General features: G+C 38.5%; 1 protein-coding gene and 2 long non-coding RNA genes across 5 annotated transcripts in view; 1 reads left to right on the top strand and 2 right to left on the bottom strand.

Annotated features, from left to right (window-relative positions):
• LOC137488988 (uncharacterized) lies at positions 1-4,311 on the bottom strand. The gene is made up of 6 exons (XR_015521398.2): positions 4,158-4,311; positions 3,530-3,563; positions 2,109-2,164; positions 1,871-2,015; positions 1,683-1,759; positions 1-356 (listed from the first exon to the last, which is right to left on the bottom strand). It is a non-coding gene; the product is annotated as an uncharacterized LOC137488988 (long non-coding RNA).
• Positions 4,312-7,425: 3,114 nt separating this feature from the next.
• Positions 7,426-21,957, bottom strand: LOC108181090 (myosin heavy chain, fast skeletal muscle). Its single transcript, XM_087303296.1, has 41 exons — positions 21,798-21,957; positions 21,653-21,700; positions 21,318-21,530; positions 21,094-21,237; positions 20,858-21,014; positions 16,345-16,372; positions 16,135-16,249; positions 15,959-16,051; positions 15,806-15,869; positions 15,627-15,725; positions 15,444-15,547; positions 15,154-15,292; positions 14,953-15,071; positions 14,695-14,844; positions 14,452-14,622; positions 14,069-14,372; positions 13,679-13,752; positions 13,511-13,598; positions 13,314-13,431; positions 13,077-13,200; positions 12,757-12,893; positions 12,416-12,671; positions 12,088-12,330; positions 11,831-12,007; positions 11,609-11,754; positions 11,435-11,525; positions 10,943-11,332; positions 10,738-10,864; positions 10,528-10,646; positions 10,241-10,437; positions 9,977-10,160; positions 9,733-9,898; positions 9,528-9,652; positions 9,077-9,385; positions 8,794-8,997; positions 8,581-8,706; positions 8,276-8,446; positions 8,088-8,192; positions 7,907-8,002; positions 7,686-7,817; positions 7,426-7,551 (listed from the first exon to the last, which is right to left on the bottom strand). Exons 3-41 carry the CDS (start codon positions 21,516-21,518, stop codon positions 7,534-7,536), a joined length of 5,811 nt encoding a protein of 1,936 aa, XP_087159422.1. The 5' UTR covers positions 21,519-21,530; positions 21,653-21,700; positions 21,798-21,957; the 3' UTR covers positions 7,426-7,533.
• A 619-nt stretch (positions 21,958-22,576) lies between these two features.
• The window catches only part of LOC141380113 (uncharacterized), a 47,010-nt gene continuing 44,730 nt past the window's right edge, over positions 22,577-24,856 (top strand). For all 3 annotated transcript variants that reach the window (XR_015521397.1, XR_015521395.1, XR_015521396.1), the window contains exon 1: positions 22,577-22,849. This is a non-coding gene — a long non-coding RNA (uncharacterized LOC141380113). The remainder of the gene's footprint in view (positions 22,850-24,856) is intronic.

Below are 24,856 nucleotides of genomic sequence, written 5' to 3'. Positions count from 1 at the left end.
ATGTTAAAAAGCAACACTTTGTAATTAAACATGCCATTATACCTGAACCTTTAAACATAAAGCACAGCAGTATATAGGCACTCGCCGAATAAAACACATTACGCTTCCCTCCCAGCAATAGCAACACACGTTGAACAAATTCAAATGCATTGCTCAAAGTCTTTGGGTAGTCCGAATTCAGTGTGTAAATCAAAGCAAAAAAAGAGACATACTGCATGTGGCAAAGTCCATAACCACTTTTCCTTCCAGTATAAAGGCCCACATTGCATCCATAATGAGGTTCTTTAGACATCTTCACACACGACAGTCAGCAGGCCAACATCTTCTGCACTGAAGTCCGACTCTACAATTACATCCTATGAATAGAGAAAGAAAAATAAGTAAAGTTTGATATTCTAAATGGCACTAATAAAGCCTGTAGTGGCCAGGAGACCAAAAGCAGAGGTGAAAAAAATACAATTCCTTGTGCTTAATTTAGTAACACTTTAGTAGGAACCAATTATCCTATTAACTAGTTGCTTATTAGCATGACTATTTGTGTTTATAGTACATTTTACATTCAAATGCTTCTTATAAGAAGGCCTTGCTATGGTGCTCCTTCTTCAATGTAGACCAACACGATGGATTTGCCTGTACTGCTTCTACTAGGCTTGTCATGATAGTGGAATTTATTACCAATCCATATAGTAATTTTAAAAACATCCATTTCCTGCTAACATTTGAGCATTGTTGAGTGTCATTTCTGTTAAGCATGTGAACAGAATGGCAAAACAGTGCTGTTTAAAAATGTGCTCAAAAGTGCTTAAAATGTTAGCAGGAAATTTGCTGCTTAAAATTGCAGCAGAGATTGGTACTAAATTCCAGTATCTTGAACATGATACTATTCTAAAGGAACAATAATTTTTTTAATTAAAGAAACACTGTAATGTAATAAAACAAACTGCAGTAAAAGTACTTTTAAAACATTTTCAAGAAATTAAATGCAAATGTGTGAGAGACCAATTGGTGCTACATAATCAATATAAATATTTTGTAGGGAAAACTTAATAAATTGGGAACCGATTCATGAATGCATTTGGTTTTGCTAGATTAAAGCAGTGAGTCAAGTTTGCATTATTTAGCACACTTTTTAAAAATGTATTAATAACTATTTTTTAATAAGAAAATTGATGTTTTAGTATGGCTTTTAGAACAAGGGTGTAGCCATCTACAATCCCACAGCAGGTGACTTCACAGGGTTGGTTATAATACGGAGCGTCTTTGACTTTGACTTTGTGGCTTTAAACACTATCTTTTTACATCTTAGTCCAGCAGGTTCTTTCAACTGAAATTATATTTCTCTCAACATATTACATAGGTATTACACTTATTAAGATTTTTTTTTCAAGCTAATCTTCCTCCTTTTCAAAACAAGTGTGTTTAAAAATTAAAGAAATGCATTCATTACTTCACTGGCCTATGAAGCTAACTGACCCTGTGACGGCACAAGCTGCTGTATTTGCAACATAGCAATGCTCTTGCTCCAAAGGCCATTATATAACATCCTTCTTACTTTCAAATACTTACATTAAATGCATTTGTTTTATTTTTATAAAATTGAAAATTTTTATTAATAAGTGAAGTAAACTGGAATGACTGCTTCATTTCCAGTCTAAGAAAGCAGAAACAATAATACTACTTACAAAACACATCCTGAAAATTTCTTTAGACTCATCCCTCTAAAGTACTGAAAGACCCCGGAGAACTGCTGCCAGATGACCTTGAAAAAGTAAAGACAGGTATACATGCATTATAGCCCAATGAAAACATCAAATGCAATTTATTGCAATCAAATGCAAATTATGATTCAAAGATGATGTCACAAAAATACCTTTGAATTAACATGTTGAAAATTTCTTCTAGTTTTCTTCTGCAATTTTCTCCTGTTTTTTTTTTATTTCAATCAAACGAGCAGTGTGTGTCCAATGCAGCGTAGAACTTGGATCTCACATTTCTTCCTGATATTCGATTGAATTCTGCAAAGATCCAATCAAAACATTATTAGTCATTAATAACATTCAAAAACACAAATTCACAAAATCACACAAAGTTATGAAAAGAAAACAAACCTTCTGCAGCACTTGCATCAGCTGGTGTTTCCTCTATGACTTCCTTCTGGATGTCACTGTTGTGCACAAAAACGTGAAGTGTTATTGACATGGCTAAGCGAAATTCTAAAACAAAAAACAGAAATCAGAAACACATGCAATGATACAATGCAATGCCATTTAGCAGCAGATGTTACACTTTAACATGACATAGTTAAATGTTCTTGAATAATAAAAGCTGCCAAATACTCCCGGCGCCTGTCATCAAAAGCATGAGCTATACTTGTCACCAAACAGTAATAAACACAACCCCCGATTAAATATAATCATGGCATTGTTGCTGGTGTGCCTTACTTTTATGCGCATTAAAAGTGGAATAAATATTTGTCTCAATTGATGTCTTTAAAAGGACACTGAACTTTCTGACTAGGGTTGCACGGTTTACTGGTACTATGGTAGTATCGTGATACTATGGCTCCAAGATACTGGCGGTGCCACTATAGTTTGTAAACGGTAGTATTGTCATTAACAGTCTGCCTACAATACATAATGCTGCATGTGAAAAAGTCACTAAAATACTTACACGATTCAGCAACAACAGATCATTGTATTTTAATAGTCTATGGAGCCTTCTAAGGTTGTAAAACTGTAGAATTTGCGCCTTTTATAGTAGCCTATTGCATATTTTGTGATGGTTCATTTTGAATCGGAATTCGTTTATTTCTGTTCCTGTCAATATGATATAATAGCTACAACAACCGTGACAATCTATTAAAAAGAATGACTCATAAAGTGAAATTTTGAATTACTTTGGATTCTTATCCGATAATTAGTGTGAAAAAAGTATGATAGATGAAAAACCCAAAATAGCAACAGGAAACAATTTTTGACCACTTCATATAGCCTAGGTTTGTTCGAAAAATGCTCTTTTCTTTATGTATCTTTATTTTAATGTATTTTTTTTTGCTGGAATGAATACATTTTAGGTGAAGAGATGTGCAAATACTTTTTTCAACAATAAGGGAATTATTTAAATTCAAGTAGGCCTGTAATAACATATACAATATATTATTTCTGACATTTTTCTTTATTTCATGGATTTAAGTTATGAATTACAGTATTGCAATACTACTTGGTATCACCATACTTCAGCTGGTATAGTATTGTAACATAAATTAATGGTATCACAACACAACAACCCTATTTCTAACTAGTCCTCAGATGATTATTCAAATGGACAAAATATTCGGACTATTCTTGATCATGCAGTTCTTTGCTGAGAATTTTGTTAAATGTACTTTTAATGCATTAAACAATTTAAAATTACCCTGACACTCAGTATGGAGACAAGGTAACGTTAATAGAACAATTCATGAATATGTTCTATGGCTTGTGCGGTATTGTTCAAAAAGTTTTCTTTGATGTGTAAGTGCAAAACTTACATTTCCACTGCATATCAGCTCACAAACTGGTAGTCTGAAATAAAAAATAAATAAAGGGTATAATGATATTACAAACCAAATATGCCACTCACAATACTCTAATGGTGTGCTACATTTTAAACAACCTTGTAATTGTTCAAATTTATTTGCCCTAAATTGTTAAAAATTAGTGAAACCTTCTTTAAAAATGCAAACTAACAGGTTTGGCAAAGCCTGTTTCTTTACAGAAAGTTTGCTTATAACAAAGGCTTGTTGATGCCTTTGTGTGATATTGAGCAAACATGGGATGTTTCTGTGCTTGGTTGTACGAGTTATATTACTTCATCATTAACGTTATCCATCACACATATTCAGTCGCGTCTGGTCAGATTTATTTGTCATTACAGCAATACAAAACACTCAATAACGTAACGGCAACACTGGAATAAACCTTCAAAACGGCATAAAGAAAAGACAAATAGCATATAAAACAAATAAATGAGTTAATTAAATATCTCTCGCATTTTCATAAGTTTAACTTTAAGTTTCATAGGGATTGTTAGCATAAGCACACTTTAGCATCATGTGTAAATATGTATCTGCCTCATACAGTGACACGAATCGTAATCGCATCGAAATCCTAAATTACCTACGACACTCACGGGTCCATTTTGAGCTGAAACTGCTTTATAATGTTCTAAAAGCCTCGGCGGGTTAAAACTGCTGCTGCCCCGGCGATCATGGAGAAAAAAACGACTGGTCTGGTCATGAGCCGCTCGCTGACGCCGGACCGAATCACAGCTGATCTCCTCACCTGCTTCCTGCAGGTGATCTCATAAAAGTAAATCTTAAAAAAAAAAACACGCATATTTTCGTCACAAAAAGCGCCACTAAAGTTCAGCGATAACTAACGTTACTGTATTTGTAATGCGGATAAATAGGTTTCGTTTTCTTTTTTAAAAATGTAGACCTACAGCTAACGTTATATGTTAACTTTACATCTATTTGAACGGATCATTGCACGCGCTCTTGCTCTCTCAGTGCATCATTTAAAATGGCGCGGCCCGCTCTTTTAGAGCATAACGCCCACTTTACAAATTACTACTAACTTTACAAATTATTAATAGTTATTAAAAAGGACTAAGCAGCTAAAAATAGCTTATCTAGTAAAGTAGACAGTATTGCAAATAACGTGCAGTGGTCAAAACGTTTAGTCACAACATCATGGGCTATTAATTAGTTCACAAAACAGCAAACAATTTCACAAAGTGCAGGAAATAAACAGATTACTGATACTATACAAATAAAATCAAAGTAGTAATTAAAACGAAAAGTTTACCTTGATTTACAGCAGTACATCTTCTCAATAGGAAATCCTGTCCTACAATGGCGGTGCTGGGTGGCGGTTGGTTGTGACTCGGGATGGGGGATGGGAAATCACCACCCAGTACGCATGCGTAACAGCATGGCTTAGCCCTTATAAGCAATTTTACTCATATTACATTAGTTATGGGAACTTTATACCTTACTATGTCAGCAACACTAATGCATTTCTAGTAAACTCAACAATTAGCTTAAAATTAAGTAAACACACTAGAATTTTGATAGTAAGGAATACTATTCTCATTTACAGTGTAGAACTCTATAAATCTGTTGTAGTTTGTATGAAAGTTTAAATCTGGTGCATTATGTATTATTGTCAACTTGATTAATCATCAATAACACTTTAAATCGTTACACCTTATTGATGGCAGATTAAGCACACCATTAAAGGATAAGAATGTACTATATGGTTTACACTGTAACGACGGGGAGTGACACTAACAACAGAAGTTTGGATCCACGTGCAGGTTTATTAGAATTGTCAGGCAAGCAGTGGTCAATACCGGCAAACAGATGTATGAGGGCAATCCAGAGTCGAAGTCAAAACAACAGGCTGATGGTCAGAGGCAGGCAGCAAACAGAATTAAATAAATAAACAAGTCAAGGATCAAAACACGGCAAAGGTAGACAAGGGAAACGCGTTGTAATGTCACTAACAGTAAACAAGACTCGGCAACATGTGTGTGGAAAAGAGGGGTTTAAATAGTCCAAAGAATCATTGTGTGAGTGGCTTCAGCTGTGAGAGAGCAATCAGTGTGGATCTGGAACCGGTTGTGTGTGTGTGGCATGACTGGGTTGTAGTCTATAACATGGCAGATATGTAGTTCAAGGAGTGTGAATGTTTATGTGTGAATGTTTACCAGCAACATCTGGTGGTTGTTCGCTGGTGAACATGACATACACAAGTTTAGATAATCAAGTCTGTGTGATTTATGTTTCCTTATCATGTCACTCTCTTGACAAAGCCCATTGTGCAGGGATGTGGAGATGTCAGTTATATCCAGGGAGCTGAGGTTTAATATACGGGTGGGTCAGGTTATGGAAAACTTTGTTTAATTGCAGTTGGGTCAATGGTGGATAAAGCAAATCATTAATTATTCAAACATTAACAAACTTACTTTTTCTAAAATATGGAAAAGTTTAAAGCATTTTTTATCTGACAGACTTGCACGAATTTGCAGACTCCCCTTTGAACAATGCATGTCATGGCCATCTCTATTTTCACAATGATTTGTCAGGAGTGCTGTCCACAAGAATGCAACTCTGTTCTCTGCATTCTAACAGCACTCATATGGTTTGTGTTCTGGGATAACAGCATGTGACGCTCATTTTGAAGTACGAATGGAGTTGGCTAATAAAGCCTGGCTATTTTAATCACATGTTGTCTAATTTGGGCACAGCCAGACTTTAGTTTTATTAATACATGTTGATGAAGTAATATTTATCATAGATACATAGGTTAGCTGCCAAACTTTTTATGCTCGAATCTTGACCCCAATTGTTTATGTATACATTGCAAAATCAGAAAAAGTTGTCAAGTTTCATACAATTCCGATGAAGCTTTAAAAGCAAAAATTATTTGGTGAGAAGTGACCAAGGAGACCCAGAGGGTTAAATGGACACACATGCACCAGCTGCCAAGTGCGTATGTCTGAGAAAATAAAGGGAACACTTCAACAACAAAACATAACTCCATTTCAGTCACACTTCTGAGAAAGCAAACTGCCCACGTAGGAAACAACACTGATCGACGATCAATTTCAAGTGCTGTTGCAACAGGTGGGGATTACAGGAAATTGGCAAGATACCCCAATAAAGGAGCGGTTCTGGAGGTGATGAGCACAGACCACTCCTCAGATCCTGTGCTTTCTGGCTGATGTTTTGGTCACTTTTGAATGCATTCACTTTAGTGGTAGCACGAGGCAGAGTCTACAACCCCCCCCAACTTTGCCAGTGGGGTTCCTCTCACTGCAAGAGAGTACTAGACCTCATGTGGCTGGAGTGTGTCAGCAGTTCATGCAAGACGAAGGCATTGATGCTACTAGACTTCTGACTGTTTTAACAACATTACAAAAAAGTTGAATCAGCCTGTAGTGTTTTTCCACTTCAATTTTGAACGTGACTCCAAATCCAGACCTCAACGGAACAATACATTTGATTTCCATTGATAATTTTTGTGTGAATTTGTTGTCAGCACATTCAGCCATGCAAATTGTGTAATAAGAATATTTCAATAATTCAGATCTATATTGTTATTTTAGTGTTCCCTTTATTTTTGAGCAGTATATTTAATTCAGTCATGTTCATTTCAATTATTTATATATTGAATAATTAATATATTGAAATTGAAAATAGTCAGTTACCTTTCAACGAAAGTTAATTGGCAACTGAAAGGACTTGCATTGCATATAGCCCATCGGCATAAACCTGACTCTGAAGATAAAACTTCAGTTAATATGGAATTGATTATTATGACATTTGACTCATTGTAGATTCAATACACTACCAGCAGAGCTACAAAAACAAACAAGCAGTGCTTTGACAGAGCATTTAATGCACATGTGAGACATTACACAACCACACACAGTACATTATATAATATTATATTATATTTCTTGTAGATGTGGTAAGATGTCTTGTCTTCATTCTTCATCCTTGCTCTTTAGTAGACAGAAAAGATGTATATGTATTAGGTAAATGTTTTTTTAATATAATACCTCTTGACAAAATTTGTGTTTATTATGCTGTAAAATAACCAACCCCTGAACACCATTTATAAAGAACATTGCAATACCTTTCCTACATCGCGGCTCTTGGCTCTCAGCTTGTTGACCTGGGACTCGGCGATGTCAGCGCGCTCCTGAGCCTCCTCCATCTCATGCTGCACCTTCCTGTACCTGGACAGGTGAGTGTTGGCCTGCTCCTCCTGTTGGGATTACACAAGATATCCATCCACTTTTATCTGTCATTTTATCAAAGCGTCACACTGCAGGAGGCATTGGATATTAGCCTTACAGCTTCTTCAGCCTGGCGCTTGTAGGCCTTCACTTTCAGCTGCAGCTTGTCCACCAGATCCTGGAGGCGAGTCACGTTCTTCTTGTCTTCCTCGGTCTGTCGGTGTAAATATTGTTAGTAGCCTTAAACTATGTATATTACAAACTGCAGTGTAACATTTCAAATTCCTGTGCTGCTTTACCTGGTAGGTGAGCTCCTTCACCCTCCTTTCATATTTACGCACTCCTTTAACAGCATCTGCACCGCGTCTCTGTTCAGCTTCAACTTCACTCTCCAACTCACGAACCTTTGAGAAAGTAGAGAGTAATTGACAAAACTGGTCTAGCCTTTAAATCTAAGAACCAATTGTTTTTAGCCGCACAACCTTACCCTGGACTCCAGTTTCTGGAGCTGTTTCTTTCCACCCTTCATGGCCAGATTCTCTGCCTCATCCAGACGGTGCTGCAGGTCTTTGACAGTCACCTCCAGGTTCTTCTTCATCCTCTCCAGGTGAGCACTGGTGTCCTGCTCCTTCTTCAGCTCCTCAGCCATCATGGCAGCCTGAAATATCAGCCAATAAAGTTTAAACGATCAGAGTTTGTAGAAGAACCTTCCATGAAGCTTTCCTTTGTAACCACAGGCTGCTCAGTAAAAGAGTTTACGAGAGAATAGAGCAACAGAATGTAAACACTCACATCAGTGATGGCCTTCTTGGCCTTCTCCTCTGCGTTTCTGGCCTCCTGAACTGAATCTTCCACCTCACCTTGAATTTGGACCAGATCAGCCTCAAGCTTCTTCTTGGTATTAATAAGACTTGTATTCTGCAAGTTATAGATAGTTTTAGTGTCTGCCTGTTTTCAAATAGCCTTGCATGTGTTTTTAAATGCATTCGTGATGAGTTTCTGTACTTGTGAGTGCAGCAGTCCCACACGCTCACTGGCATCCACCAGCTCCTGCTCTGCCACTTTGCGGCCTCTCTCTGTTTGCTCCAGTGCGGCTCTCAGCTCCTCAATCTCTGCTTGCATCAGGTTATTCCTGCGCTCCACCATGGCCACCTGCTCCTTCATGTCTTCTTGTCCTCTGATGGCTTCATCAAGGTGCAGTTGGGCATCCTGTGATAATGTTCTTTCTTTGTTAATTATCTTACATTCATTTAAAATGTCAAACGTTTCTTTTCATTCACAAAGATACCTTGAGTTGGCCTTGGACATTCCTGAGCTGTTTCTGGGCCTCAGCAGCCTGGCGATTGGCATGACTCAGCTGGATCTCCATCTCATTCAGATCTCCCTCCATCTTCTTTTTGACTCTCAGGGCATCATTTCTGCTCCTGATCTCAGAGTCCAGAGTGCTCTGCATGGAATCCATCACTCTTTGGCTGTTCCTCTTGATCTGTTCTATCTCTTCATCCTTCTCAGCAAGCTTCCTGTCAATCTCACTCTTCACCTGGTTCAGCTCCAGCTGCACACGCAGAATCTTGGACTCCTCATGCTCTAGGGTGCCCTACAGGAGAAACAGACACAATCTAATTTCATTTTCCTGATTTGTATTGAAGCACTATTAAGATGGATTATATGACAGTGTTAAACTCCTGTTATTGTTGTTCAAAACAGTTCTATAATTTTAAGTGATAAAGAAATAGTACCTCAGCTTCTTCAAGTGCAGTCTGGATCTCTACTTTCTCAGACTCCACAGTCTTCTTGGCTTTCTCTAACTCATGAATGCTCTTTCCAGTCTCTCCAAGCTGCTCAGTGAGGTCAGAAATCTCCTCTAAATGGGTTTAAAAAAAACTGTATTTATTTGTTGTTGTTTCTTATTAAAATCTTTCTGTAAATAAAAGTGGCGTTTACGTTGCAGATTCTTGTTCTCCCTCTTCAGGGTCTCAAGCTGGTCCAGGGCTTCTTCATAAGAGTTCTTCATTTTGAAAATCTCAGTGCTGAGAGAGCGAGCTTCTTTCTGAGCCCCTTCTAGTTCAGCCTGGCCTTCCTCATACTTCTGCTTCCACTCTGCGAGGACCTGATAATGTGGGCATTGTTTATTAGCATGGTCTGCAGTTCAGGGTTTAGGAATCTAGATGTTCCACTTCTTTCTTACCTTGTCAAAGTTTCTCTGCTTCTTGTCAAGGTTAGCAGCCAATGCATTTGCTCTCTCCACATCAATCATGAGGTCCTCTACTTCACCCTGCAGTCTCTGTTTTGTTTTCTCCAGCGATGCACACTTGGAGTTCACTGCCTCAATGGATTCTTCAGCATCCTGCAGACGCTGAGCCAGCTTTTTCCTTTAAAACATAAAATACATTGAACCCTAATATGTCATAAATAAATTGGAAACAGTGAAGACTTTTCTTTGCTTGTTTACTTGGATTCCTCAAGCTCCTCTGTACGCTGGATGGCGTCAGTCTCATATTTGGTTCTCCATTGTGCCACCTCACTGTTGGCCTTAGACATTCCACGCTGGAGTTCAGCTTTGGCCTCTTGCTCTTCCTCAAACTGCTCTCTGAGCAGATCACAGTCATGGCGGGCAGACTGAACCGCATGGGCCAAAGCATTCTTGGCCTTAAAGGAAACAGTATTTTAAAGAGTCTACTTATCTTTCCAATTGTTTAAGTTATCAGAAAACAGAAGTTGTATTTTGTATAAACTTACTTTGACTTCTTCCTCAACATGTCTCTTGAGCTCCTCAATTTGCTGTGTATAGGCCTGTTTTCCTCTAGTTAACTGTGAAACAAGTGCTTCTTTCTCTTCCAGTTGTCGGCTAAATTCACCTTTACACAAGATAATGGGTATTATCATGAATAGAGCTTTTTTTACCTGAACTTTTAATAAATTCTTTTAGTTTCACCTGCCATGTCTTACCATTTTCAGTCTGAAGTCTTGCCCGTTGTGCATTCATGTCATTCAACTGGCGAATATTTTCATCACTTTTGGTCTTGATTTCACTCAGCTGATCTTCAAGAGTGCGGCACATCTTCTCTAAATTAGCCTAAAGACATTTAGAGTTATGTACAGGTGTCTGCAAATAGGGTTTTATATATTTGTTATGATTTAATTACGACATTACCTTTGCTTTAGCCACAGCCTCCATGTTGCTTGACAAGTCATCAATCTCCATCTTGTATTCACTCTTTTCCTTCTCCAGCTTCTGCTTGACCCGCTGGAGGTTGTCGATCTGTTCTCCGAGCTCAGCCACACTGTCTGCCTGCTTCTTTCGGAGAGCTGCAGCCGTAGCTTCATGCTGCAAGGTGGACTCTTCCAGATCACGACGCAGCTTCTGGAATTCTGCTTCACGCTTCTTGTTCATCTCAATCTGGGCAGCAGTGGCACCTCCAGCTTCCTCAAGCCTCTCACTGATCTCTTCAAGTTCCCTGGAGAGATCGGCTCTCTGCTTCTCCACTTTAGCACGAGCAGCTCGTTCAGCCTCGATTTCCTCCTCCAGCTCCTCAATACGGGCCTAAAAATAGAATAAAGGAATTATCATGTGCTATTTGTGATACAGGTTTTTTCCACCATATATATCTATTACAAAGTTTCACAGCAATAGAGTTAGTATTACCTGAAGTTCTTTGATCTTCTTCTGAAGCTGTGCTCCCAAAGACTGTTCATCCTCAATCTTGCTGAGGAACTGGCTTATCTCAAAGTCTTTCCTGTTAAAGTATTTTTTCTGTAAGAATTTGTAAAATATTTACTTTTTCTACTGTGTATAATTTGTGTCTTGCAGTCCACTCACTTCTTGATCTTCTCCTCGGATTGCTGCTTGTCGTTCTCCAGGTCCATTATGGACTCTTGGGCCAGTTTCAGGTCACCCTCAAGCTTCCTCTTGGCTCTCTCAAGATCCATACGGAGCTTCTTCTCTTGCTCCAGGGAGCCCTCAAGCTGTTGTTACAGAAACCAGAACATTAAAATTTGGTGTTGTTTACAGAAGTAATTAAAGTTACGTTAAACATCTTACATCATCCACTTGCTGCTCAAGCTTGCTCTTAGATTTAGTCAGAGTGTTGACTTTGTCTTCCTCTGCCTGAAGGTCATCAAGGGTCTGCTGATGCGCCTCTTGGAGGGCTTTCTTCTCTTTGGTCAGCTTGGCAATGCTCTCATCCTGAGAGGCCATCTCCTCTGTCAGGTTTTTCACCTAAAATGGAAACATTGCTCTTTGATTGTATTCTCAAGAAACTGAACAGCACAGTGTGAAGATGTGAAAATAATGTGAACCTTATTTTCTGTTGCATGTTTCTCCTTCTCCACTTTGGCTAAAGTGAGCTCCAGGTCATCAATGTCTTTCTTCAGCTCGGAGCATTCGTCCTCCAGCTTCCTCTTCTTGGCCGTCAGTTCAGCATTGATTTCCTCCTCATCTTCCAGCCTCTCGGTTGTCTCTTTGAGTTTAGCCTCGAGCTGGATCTTGCTTTTGATGAGACCTTCACATCTCTCCTCAGCATCTGAGAGGTTTTCACCTTCCTGTTCATTGAGATTGATGCAGTTATTAATTCATGTTCATAGTTGTTGGTCCTGTATAGACTCACTAAAAAAAAGAAATACTCACAGATGCTACTTGTAGTTGAAGGTCATTTTTCTCCTGAAGAAGTGACACCATTTTCTCCTCCAGCTCCTTCTTTTTAGCCAATGCCTTCGTAAGATCTTCTTTCATTTTCTCAAAGTTCTCCTTCATGGCTGCCATTTCTTTCTCAGTCTCTGCACTCTTCAGAAGAGGCTTGATCTTGAAGTAGAGCTTCATCCATGGCCAATGTTTGACATTCATGAATGAGCGGATGTTGTATTGGATGGAATAAATTGATTCTCTGTTTAAAATGTAACCAATAAGTCAGTATTTACCTTTTCTTAGTAACAAACACTTGTTTAAAATGTCTTGAATTATAATTATACCTCCTTTCCATCATTTTAACAAACACTTTTCTCATGACATATCCACGGCACAAAGCTTGAGTCATGGTAACCAGTGAGGCAAGTTTTTCGTCTCTCATCTCCTCAAGAGTACCCAGCAGACCAGCTTTGAAGAACACCTAAATGAACATTTGGCAGGTATTAGTGGTGTCATGTTGAAGAAGGCAAATAGCATAATTTAATATGGATGAGAAAACAGGTCTATTTTAAAATAATAGGATGACATGCTACAATTAATTTCCAATGTGGCTGTCCACATGCTTTTTTGCCATGCCGTGTGGTATGGATGCAGAGTAGCTCACCTTGGTGTGTCCAAACTTGTATTGGGTGTGATCAACATCAATAGAGCCCAAGAGTTTCTCTGAAGCCTTTTTGTTGTCGATGAACTGTCCCTCAGGAATGACACTAGCATTCAATACTTTGTACCTGGAGAATATTCAGTGAGAGTCATGTTGTAAAACTTCAAAATCAGAATTATCAGATGTTGAAGTATATTTAGTGCATCATGTTTAAGTTAGAGGTAGTGAGAGTATCATTACCGCTGCTTGAAGTCACCGTAGAGGATTCTGCTGGGGAAACCCTTCCTGCAGATTCTGATACCCTCCAGCACACCGTTACACCTGAGCTGGTGGATAACCAGGAAGTTCTCCATCAGACCTGAATGAAAGATATTGTATTGGTTCCAGAAATATTTTCAGAACTGTGACGCATTGAAGCTATTAGAGATCTTGTATACCTGGAGTCTTGGACTCATTAGGAATCAAGCAGCGCACAAAGTGAGGGTGAGTGCTCCTCAGGTTAGTCATCAGCTTACCCAAGTTCTCCTGTGGAAGTGTTTGCATTAGTCTAATCTTTAATGCACAATGAATTTCACATCCTTCATCAGAAGAGAGAATCTGGTTACCCTAAACAGTGCAGACACAGTCTGGAAGGAACCACCCTTCTTCTTGCCTCCTTTCTTGCCGCCGCCACCCTCAGCTGTTTTGTGACAAAAAGTTGTTGTTTACTTTTTGCTGCTTTTCATTAACTCATTCAATGAATTGTTGATTGGTGATCACATTATTAACTGCTGTGTCATTTTCTTGTATAAAGTTAATCTTATGAAACTTTGGAATATGTGATGACATAAGATATTACATTAAAGATAGGCCTCATGGTCCACCTGGGACTCGAACCAGTGATCTTGCTGTGAGGCAACTGTGCTGACTAATTATCCAGCATGCCACCAGGTCTCTCTTAGTTTGAATTGCACAAACTTAAAACATAAGAAGTCTGTAAATGCAGATGGTCGTACCTTCACCTCCATGAGAGGCATACAGGAAGGCCAGCACTTTGAGTGAAGACTTTTGGTAGAGTTGCACAACAGAGTCGTTCAGTGGATCCTTGTTCTTATCCAGCCAGCCAACAATGTTGTAGTCCACAGTGCCGGCGTAGTGCACTAGAGAGAAGTGAGCCTCTGCCTTACCTTTGGCAGGCTTGGGCTTCTGGAAGGCTGCAGTTTTGCCCAGATGCTGGTCATGTAGTTTGTTTTTAAAGCTTGTGTCTGTGGCCTTGGGGAACATGCACTCCTCTTCAAGGATGGAGAAGATGCCCATTGGCTGTTAAAGAAATATTCACACTCATTATCAGTACAGGCATGATGTGAATAGGCATTTAAGCTGCTGAATGTCTTCTTACCTTCTCAATGAGCTCAATGCAGGCAGCCAAGTCCATACCGAAGTCAATAAACTCCCATTCGATGCCTTCTTTCTTGTACTCCTCTTGCTCCAGAACAAACATGTGGTGGTTGAAGAACTGTTGCAGTTTCTCATTTGTGAAGTTGATGCAAAGCTGCTCCAAGCTGTTGAACTGGTAATAGAGCAGAGGCAAGTTCTTACTATGTTCTATGTTTTACTATGGATATAAAAGGCTGATGCTTACATCAAAGATCTCAAATCCAGCAATGTCCAGCACACCAATGAAGAACTGTCTGGGCTGCTTTGTGTCCAACATCTCATTGATACGGATGACCATCCACAAGAACATTTTCTCATAGACAGACTTGCAGAGAGCTGACACTGCGTTGTTCACCTGAGAAATTCAAGAGTCGGTTTAGTTGATATTAGGCTTTACCTTCTACTGTTCAGGTCTATTAGAAATTTCTAGATGCATTCATCTATCAAGCAGGTAAGTGATCACCTGCGGAACTGTCTGGCCTTTGGTCACCATCTCGTTTCCGACCTTCACTCTGGGGTAACACAGAGCTTTCAGCATGTCAGCAGAGTTGAGGCCCATGAGGTAGGCGATTTTATCAGCCACTGAGGAAGAACAGATTTACACATTATTGTCACTGATGAAGCCAATGTTGGCATGCTAATATGTGCTTCTGCCATGTCTTACCCTCAGTGCCATCAGGTTCAGCCTGCTCCTCTCTCTGCTTCTGTTTGAACTTCATGCTCCCATGATGCATCACAGCACCGGTCAGCTTGTAGATGGCGATTTTCTCATCAGCAGTGAAGCCCAGAATGTCAATGGCAGTCTGTTTTACACAAACCAATTAAACATATAACTCGAAAGCCAAAAAGAGACAGATATCTTATAACACATGTAATGCAGTATTGAGGGTTATTTTCTATCTATGTCTATATATTTCATTAAGACAACACTGATATTATTTTTTGTCCACATACATCTGTGGCAATGAACTCCTCCACATCATTGATGCTCTTGACAGTGATTTCACCCTGGCTGATCATTGGATAGTCATAAGGGTTGGTGGTGATGAGCAGGGCCTCTGTGAAGAATTGATATACAGTATATGTTAACAGGGTTTTCAAGAAGACCTGAAACAGACAGTCCTGTAGGTTTCTCACCCAGCAGCTCTGGCTTGTGTCCAGTCATGAGCTGGTAGAAGATGTGGTAACTCCTCTCAGCAGACAGCTGGAATGTTACTCTTGACTTTTCCAGCAGGTCTTTCAAAGAAAAAAACATAGTAAGACATGGACTAGTCTTGAATAATTGACATGCCTTTAAATTTGAATACTTGACTAACATGTTTCAATGTCAGCTGAGGCCAGTTTTCCAGTGGTCCCAAAATGAATCCTGATGAATTTGCCCTATAAAGATTAAAATAATTTACAATGGTTTACCAGTTTAAAATCTATTCAAATGTGCAATTGTTTAATTGTGTACATTTGTAACTTACAAAACGAGAGGAGTTGTCGTTCCTCACAGTCTTGGCATTACCATAAGCCTCCAGCAGAGGGTTTGCAGCAATGATCTGGTCCTCCAGTGACCCCTGGATGGTATTTTAGTACAGTGGACAGGTATTAGGTGAAGTTTAAATTCTGTAATTCACCACATGAATAGGTGTTCACTGACCTGCATTTTTCCAGCAACAGGCTCTTGTTTCTTTGCTCCAGACATGGCACCAACAGTTGCAAAGTACTGAATGACACGTTTCGTGTTCACAGTCTTTCCTGCACCAGATTCTCCACTATAGAGATTTACACAAGATTATCATTTGTTTAGAAAATATATGGTTCACATTATCATATTAATTTTTTTTGTTGTAGGAAAATATTTACTCACGTGATCAGGACAGACTGGTTTTCACGATCTGAAAATTATTTTAAAATTAAAGGTAGAATTGTTGTTAATGGAATCTTAGCAATGTTTTCAAAACAGGTGACACCTAAATAACTCAATAGGCTGTACTGTTGAATGAGAGATTGTATTGGTGTTTCCCAGCACTGGAGGTTCATTAGGTTCAGTGCTAGGTTGTGGCTATCTACTGTACAAATTGCGGATTGAGTAAGTGATAACACTGATTATTAGTATAGTTAGGTGTTACCAGAGGTGTGGACTCGAGTCATGTGACTTGGACTCGAGTCAGACTCGAGTCATGAATTTGATGACTTTAGACTCGACTTGACAAAATATAAAAAGACTTGCAACTCGACTTGGACTTGAACATAAATGACTCGGACTTTGACTAGGACTTGCCCCCATTGACTTGTAAAGACTTGCTGCTTCCCATGAAAAGCCCAAAGATAAAAAAGTATGTTGACATGGACCGCTCTCTCTCTCTCCCTGTTTATGTGTGTGTGTGTGTGACAGCATGCGTGCGTGTGTGTGTGACAGCATGCGCGCGTGTGTGTGTGAGCATGCGCGCTTTCGGCATGACATCCAATCAAAGCACGGTAGATTGTTTTGATTCGTCAGTATCCAACGTGACTACTATGAGGCGCCGGAGTGGACAAAAGTCAAGCGAACGCAGAGAGAATTTGAATTTGAGATCGAGCCAATACTCGCGTGCCAATACTCTGTCTCTCTCTCTCTCTCACATACAACATACACCTCTCTCTCTCTCTCTCTCTCTCTCTCTCTCTCTCGCTCGCTCGTGCATTCAGTCTCTTTGCGTTCGCTTGACTTTTGTTTACGATTGCGTCTCATACCTTTAGTGCTTTTGCTCTCACGGGATCCTCCTTTTAAACTGACCCTTCGCTAAGCCATGCCCAAAAACCGCCACCCATCAATCGCGGCTTACCAATCGTGGCTACGGACAGGGGCTCTGTCAAGCTTTCGAGCGAGGGAAACAAGCCAAATCGTTGCGCAATTATTGGATTGTGCAAATCTGACACCCGCTATCCTAAAAGTTTGGACTGGGTGGTGGGATTTTTCCCTTTTCAAAACCTAAAGCCCAAGAGGAGAAATGCCAGCGTGGATCAAGCTGTGTGAGGGGCGGTAAAGGAGTTAACAGCTAAGTTGATTTTGTTTTCGATATTCACATTCAGTGATAGGTGGCAATAACTCACACTCCTCTTATCCTTAACAGATCTAAACTGTGTTCTTATAAAAAAAAGCAGGTTATGTTTACCAGCGGTCTTTTTCTTTTTTTCCACTCGATATTATGAGCACTGCTTAGTTTAAACCCTCGCCATTGTAACGCATATAAATACATACACTAATATTTGCTGGTAGGAAATATCTATTTGTTCACTTCTGTTATTTATACTTTGATTTGCATTTCAATTTTTTTTTCTTCCACTTAACTGCAAATTTGAATAAAAACTGGATAAAGAGCACACAAACATGCTGACAGTAATAGGTACTGTACACTGTTATGGGTAATATTCGGCACAAATCTATCAGTTTCTTAGGTTATTAGATTATTTTATAATTTCACCTCTCCTGCTGTGCATGAACTATGCTGTTGAATGTTCAGCGTATGAGGTTGCTAGGCTAACCTTGCTTCAATTTTGATAAAATTATTCTCTAATCAGTTGCTATTATGTTGTGAATATACCCCTGTAATGTATACTGCAGTCCTCTTTTGTCTGGCTTTCTCAGATATCTCACCTGTTTGTCAAAAATGACTAATTAAATCCTTGGGAATGTCTGACACCAGCGCATACACACTGTAATAGATGTGCCAGGCATGAACGCTTGACAGGCGTAGCAACAGTAACCAAGGAGGGCGAGGCTTAGCGAAGGGTTATTCCAAGAATGTTGATATGGTTTCTTTCTTGCTTTACTATTTATTTACAATACACAAAAAACTAAAAGGTTAAGGTAAATTCTTTAATAAATTCTAGTGTTTTTGAGTATTATACTTGTTGTATACTTGTATTATACTTATTATAGTAGTATTAACAATAGTGAACAGATAAAATACTTTAGTTTTACTACAGTAAAGTGTAGTGATTTGTAGTATAAAATACCCTATATTGTAAAATACTACAGCACTGGGTAATTTGTTTATATTACACTTGTGTTACCATAGCAACTATAGTATTACCACAACTGATCAATTGAAGTTCTTTACTGTAGTAGGCTACTGTTCAAAACACAGTACATGCCAATATACGTGTTCAGGGGCCCTGTGGCACAGCTTTCCTCAAAATGAAGAGGATGACATGGAAAATGTCCTCCACAATCTCATCAGCAAAGTGGAAGCCAGCAGACACTAGTTTACTTTATTTTATCTGCCATGATAAAATGAGATTGATAGTGAGATTTATTTGAAGAGTGAATAGTACAGTAGGCTATAATACCTTATCAAGTGTTTCCTTATTTTATCACAGTTACATTTCCGCTTGCATTAGTTTTTGTTTAAATTCTTTTAAAATAAAATGTATTCTTTACATCCAACATCTATTCCAGGGGTGCCTTATAGTGGTGTAAACCCCTTTACAAGGGGTGTTACCCCTGTGTAAACTCTAGCCACCCCGATATGATTTTGCTGTTGACATTATTTATTTAAATCTACTTACATAAATGCAATACAATGCAATATTTCAATAAATAAATAGCAGCCACTAAATTATTGTGGATTGATTGGTGCCACTGACGTAGCTGGCCTCTTCTGGCCACCCCTAAGCAAATTTTCAGGGGGGCACCACTGGTCTATTCTCTGTCTTTAAGTGTTTGAAACTGAAAATATCTCATCATATAAAACAACCAAAAATGTTATGGTTTATTAGATTAAACATTTAATATGTAAGTCTATTTTAGTATTTTGGTTATTGTTATTAAACAGTGCAGCAATATGAATCATATCAAATAGCATGAAAGGAAGAGGGAACACGACACAAATTGTGAGTCTGCATATAATCTCTGAGAGCGCTCAAGAAAATTTGTGTGTGAGCAGTGCATATTTGAGAGCGAGAGAAAATTTGCGCGTGAGCAGCGTATATTTGAGAACTCGCAATCAGTTTTGTCCACAAACAGAGGAAATCCGTGCACGAGCATCACACAAGGTAGAGAGCAAAACTCTTCAACGTTATGTGAAGAAAACAACGTTATTGTTTGTATGAAGTAGCCTACTTCATTAACAATATGTGCTACCATTTTACATTGCTGCTAGACGGATTTGCAACTCCATCTCTTTAGCACACACGAGATTCAATTGACAAAATTCCAATTTCACTCAATTTAACTTTGCAGCATATTCAGGAGTTGGTCTACTGCTACCACATTGAGGTTATGTAATTTTGGTTAATCACAAGTTGATCACCGAAGACATAACATAGCACAACTAAACTTAATGAATTAGACACCAGCAGACCTGCAATTTCTGTGTGATGTGAGGCAAAATGGAGTCTTTTTTTGGTGGAACTCGTTCTTGTGCGTTATGCTGTGGAGACGAGACGCAGCACTGTTCAGTACTTTTTCAGAAAATTGCATTTGTATTTTTATATATCTGAGCGATGTTCTTTCATAAAAAAGGTTTGTTTAATTAATACAGATCTTACAACCATACCTAATCTGTATATATTTTATTTTTCTGTTAAAAAGACTCGAAAAGACTCGAAAATCAAACTGCAGGACTTTGGACTTGACTTGAGACTTGTTGCCTTTGACTCGGGACTTGACTCGGGACTTGCCTGTCTTGACTCGGGACTTGACTCGGGACTTGAGGGCAATGAATTGAGACTTACTTGTGACTTGCCAAACAATGACTTGGTCCCACCTCTGGGTGTTACATAACGACTTAAAGACACTCTTAAGAGCACCCTTTTCCATTGAAAATGCTTAATTTAAATCAAATTGATACTATATCTCGTTAGCTAAATTAAGTTTGTCACAATGTAAGTGACTCTCTAGCTTGTTAAGCACAATTTACTAGAAGCTGATCTTCATTCCCCTTTTTAAGATTTGCATTTATTTGCATTATACAAATAACAAAATATAGTGTCTTCCGCTAAACCTGTCTAATGAGTTAAATTTGAATTTATTTTAACTACTTATTACATTTTGCTTTTTTTGAGCAAGTAAAAGTTACATAATTTAGTTTAAACATCAGGTCAAGTAATGTTACCATTAATTCTGGTGCACTTTATTCAGTAAAGATTGTTAAACTGCAAAGTCAGTAGATGATTTAGGTTTTTCATCTAAATCTCTGAATAACAATAAAGTCATTATTTTAATTAAGTTATCATATTACTCAGTGTTTGTTCATCTCATCAGTAATGCAGTTTAGCTGCAGTTCTGCCAAAAGCTAAGTTTGGTGTTCAGTTCACTGTTCATTTCAGTTTAGAAATGTCGTTTTTCTTTTTCTTTGTGTAAAAGTTTGAGTTAACTCTCACTTGAATCCACTCACCAGTAAGCATGAACTGGTAGGCATTGTCAGAGATGGAGAAGATGTGAGGTGGGGCTTCAATCCTCTTCTTGCCTCTGTATCCAGCCACAACAACTGCGTCGTACACTGGGAGCCATTTGTATGGATTGACAGTGACGCAGAACAAGCCAGAGTAGGTCTGAAACAGAGATTGACAGTCCAGTTTTACAGTGCTGCTACTCCATCCCAGGAGTAAAATAAGATTCACAGAGACTCACATAGATCATCCATGCTGCGTAACGCTCTTTGAGGTTATACAGCACACAAGGCTCATTGAGGTGGGTCATCATGGCCATGTCCTCAATTTTGTCAAACTTGGGAGGATTCATGGGGAAGATTTCATCTTCTTTTACCGTGACGGTCTGAAATGAACATTGAGACTTTCTGTACACACCGCTGCAAAGTACTTTTCAGAACTTGGTATTTTCTCTGTCATACTTACTTTCCCACTGTGAGTTTTGACAGTAGCTTTGCCACCCTCTTTACTCTGAAGAGTACCCTTCAGGTACATCTCGTCTGCATCCACCACAAAGTACGCTGTTTTGGCATCAAAGGGAGTGTTCTGGGCCTCTATTCTCTCTCTTTCTGTTTTCCGGAGGTAAATGGCCGCCGGGCCGAAACACTCCATTTCTCCATCCCCCATGGTTGCGGTTTACTGTGGAGTTATATATACATCTTATTACAGCTTAGTGTCTATCTCTTGACTTTGCTCCACATTAAGAATGTGTTATTCTTTCACTAACATCACAATATTTATTTGCTAGTGGTATGGTTTACCTTTTTTGATGCTCAGAGATGAAAGTAGCAGATGTCGAGTTATGGATTCTGAAAAAACAGGAGTTTGGATTAGTACTCATAATTTAATTTCAGACACTCAGCCCTTCTACATGAATTCTTGTGGTAAAATGGGCAGTTCCCTCACCTGTGGCTGGTCACTGTGAGTCTGCAGGGGTCAGGAGCTGCCTTTTATATAGAGTCATTACTGAGCACTCAGCAAAACAGGCCATCCGCATTTGGTCATGTTATTTTACTCGGTGTGATGTTTCTCTGTGCCCGAGAGAAATAGGCAGATGTTGTCATTCATCTAATATGAACACTACTGTCATATTGGTGTATGCATGTAGTAATTTTAGGTGAACAGATGCAGCAATGTCACAGAATGTTATTTTGTAGGTTGCAGTTTTCAAATCAATATTATTTTTTAGGAAAACACAGCATGTTTATGAGTTTCATTTGATGCCACTGTGTTCCTATTTTAGTTTAACATTTTAAATCAATGGAAGAAATGCTCTAAGAAGAAAAAGCAGTCACATGTCACTAGGATTCTGTTCCAAGTGACAGCAAGACATGGAACCTGAAATATATGTAAGCTAAAATCTTTCTTGGATCTTGAAGAGCTCAGCAACCTCTTTCACAATACTAACTGTAGTATTGGAGAGTTTTCTAAAATGTCTTTAAACCTCTGTTGAAGTTTGAGTTGACATTTGGCATTCAGCTGTCTAGGGGATGAAGGTGTGTTATGGGGTTTATGTGAACTGTACACCAGGATTGTCGGTTCCTGTTTTTCATTTTCATGCAGGTTTGATATAAATGTTAAAGATCACTCTAGCAGAGAGCAGAGAGGACATCTTGGCTGATTTTCCAAAAATTCTTCCATCTATTGCCAGCAGGAGATAAAATTCAAATCTTAAAAACCTCAAAGATTTATTACCAGAGATGGGCTGTAGCAGTTCATCCTCCCTGTGAAAAATAATATCTCTGGCTTTTTTTAATTTATTTATTGGGCAGTTAAATATCAGTTGTCATGGCATAAAATGAAAGGGTCTCATAGTAATTTTGTGACTCAAAGTTATAAGCAGCTTGTGCTTATATGGAGAAATCTTAAATATAGCACAGCATGGGCTGCTGTTTGTATTACGAGGTTTAGGTCACTTATCCATACAAGCGGATGTGAAGACTCGATGGCAACTGACAGTAAGTATTCTGCATCAGTTTTGATTCACTTTAAAGAAACTGAGCTTAGTTGAATGTTTTATATTTTCATTTCATGCTTCAAGTGTATTATTTTAGTGTGTTTGACATTTCACTTGGCAATTATTCATTTTGAGAGGCATTCTGACAAGAAAGAGACTCTAGCTTTTGTTTAAAATGAGCATACTGTAAATGTTTTAACCAGCATTTGTTGTAGTATTTTGAAAGTATGTGTTTTTAGATAAATATTATTCTTTTGCTTTGCCTTGCCACGTGCTTGCCTGCAGCTTACATTAAAATGATTGTGGACTGCTGTAATAAGTTAGACCAGAAATTACAGGAAAAGATGAACCTGCAGAGCTGTGGTTATATCAATGCAAAGGGCTATAACCAGCAATAGACCCAACAAAGAGTCTTTTATAAAAGTTTGTCTTGTTTGTTTTAATACTGTAATGGTTCTACATTTACCCAAGGTGAAATATTTACCCATGTTTCCTAGAAAGCATTACCTGTGTAGCAAATACTCTCTGCTGATTTGAAAGGGCAATGATTTTCCTAAATCCAAAATTTGTGTAACCATGGCACATTCTCCCAAATAGTTTTAATATTGGTCGTTGCTTTCATATATGTAAAGTGAAGCTGTTGCAATTCTTATAGAGTAATTTATAGCTTGCAGAATTCAGGACAAGCTGGACTTTGATATTGAAAAGCAAAGCAATACAACACACCAAACAATCATTTTTAACTGACTTCATTTCATCACCAGGAGCCACAGATATACTCAAGTTTTTAACTTTCAGAATAAGGGGAGCTTCTAACTCACATTTTATGGACACATTTGAAGCTAAAAATCTATTTTAGCTCTACTCAAGATAGAAATGGCTTTAGGGGGAGTTTACTTAAAGCATATTTTAATTTTTAGGATTATTTAGGCAAACATTAAAGGCTTGTTACATCATAAAATGATGAAAAGAGTTGCATGTAAAGCTTCTGTATGTAAGAACACTTTATTTGCCTTTCAATACTTTTTATATAAATTAAGAAATCCCTCATCCAAAGCAGGTTAGAGACTAGTACTCACATATTTGTGATGCATTATTTGTGCTCTGTGTAAACATTTGTTGTAGTCTTGTTTTTTTAGTTTGTTCACACTTTTTAATTTAGTTTCTTGTCTGTTTTCATTTTTTAATCTAATGCCAGTTTTATAAATATCGAAAGGATAAACGAGGCATTTATGTAGAACCCTGCTGCGCTTCACTGCTATCCACCATAGAGCACTTTACAGTCACCTCAGGGGATCTCTCCTTAATCACCACCAGTGTGCTGCATTCACAGCAGTGCACTCAACACAAGCCAGGTGTAGATGAAATAATGAGCGAGATATTCAGCAGATGGGGCCTTATTAGCCCGGGTTAAGTTTAGATGTTAGACGAGAACACTCCTTCTCTTCTTACTCTAGCTCTTAATTCTCTGAGCACTAACAGTTCCTTTGTATAATTAGCATGTCTTGTGTGTCTCGCCTTGTGTGTATTGCCTTGGCAAAAGCGTCTGCTAAATGACTAAATGTACATGTGAGAAGGCCTGGCTCATAGTCTTCACTCTAATTTGTCCCAAAGGTGTTCGATTGTGTTTGGATCAGTGCGATTCCTCTGCCAAACCCCTTGCTTTGAAGGGGTTTAAAACATGAATTCTTTCTTCAATGCATCACAATGCAGATGCAGATTTTTCTGACATCATTTTCCACATATGCCCAATGTTACAGTGGCATACTATAGCAAGGGAAGTGGGACACAAGTGTGAGTAAATAATGCGTGCACATGCAATGAACAGTTCCACTCCTCTCTCAGCTGGCAATATTTATGAAAACAGGTTTGTTTGTGGATAGTCTAATTTCAGTTTAAGTACAAAATTAAGTATATTTAAGTATACTTAAACTGAAAAGTTGTAGTATATTTGAATTTGTTTATTGACTTACTTTAAAGTATAGTTATATATTCCAAGTATACTTGG

The sequence above is a fragment of the Danio rerio genome, chromosome 22 (genome assembly GCF_052040795.2).
Source record: "Danio rerio strain M-AB ecotype USA chromosome 22, GRCz13ab, whole genome shotgun sequence".
NCBI classification, from domain to species: Eukaryota; Metazoa; Chordata; class Actinopteri; order Cypriniformes; family Danionidae; genus Danio; species Danio rerio.
Note: the sequence above shows the minus strand (reverse complement) of the source record. Positions and strands in the feature narration are given on the sequence as shown.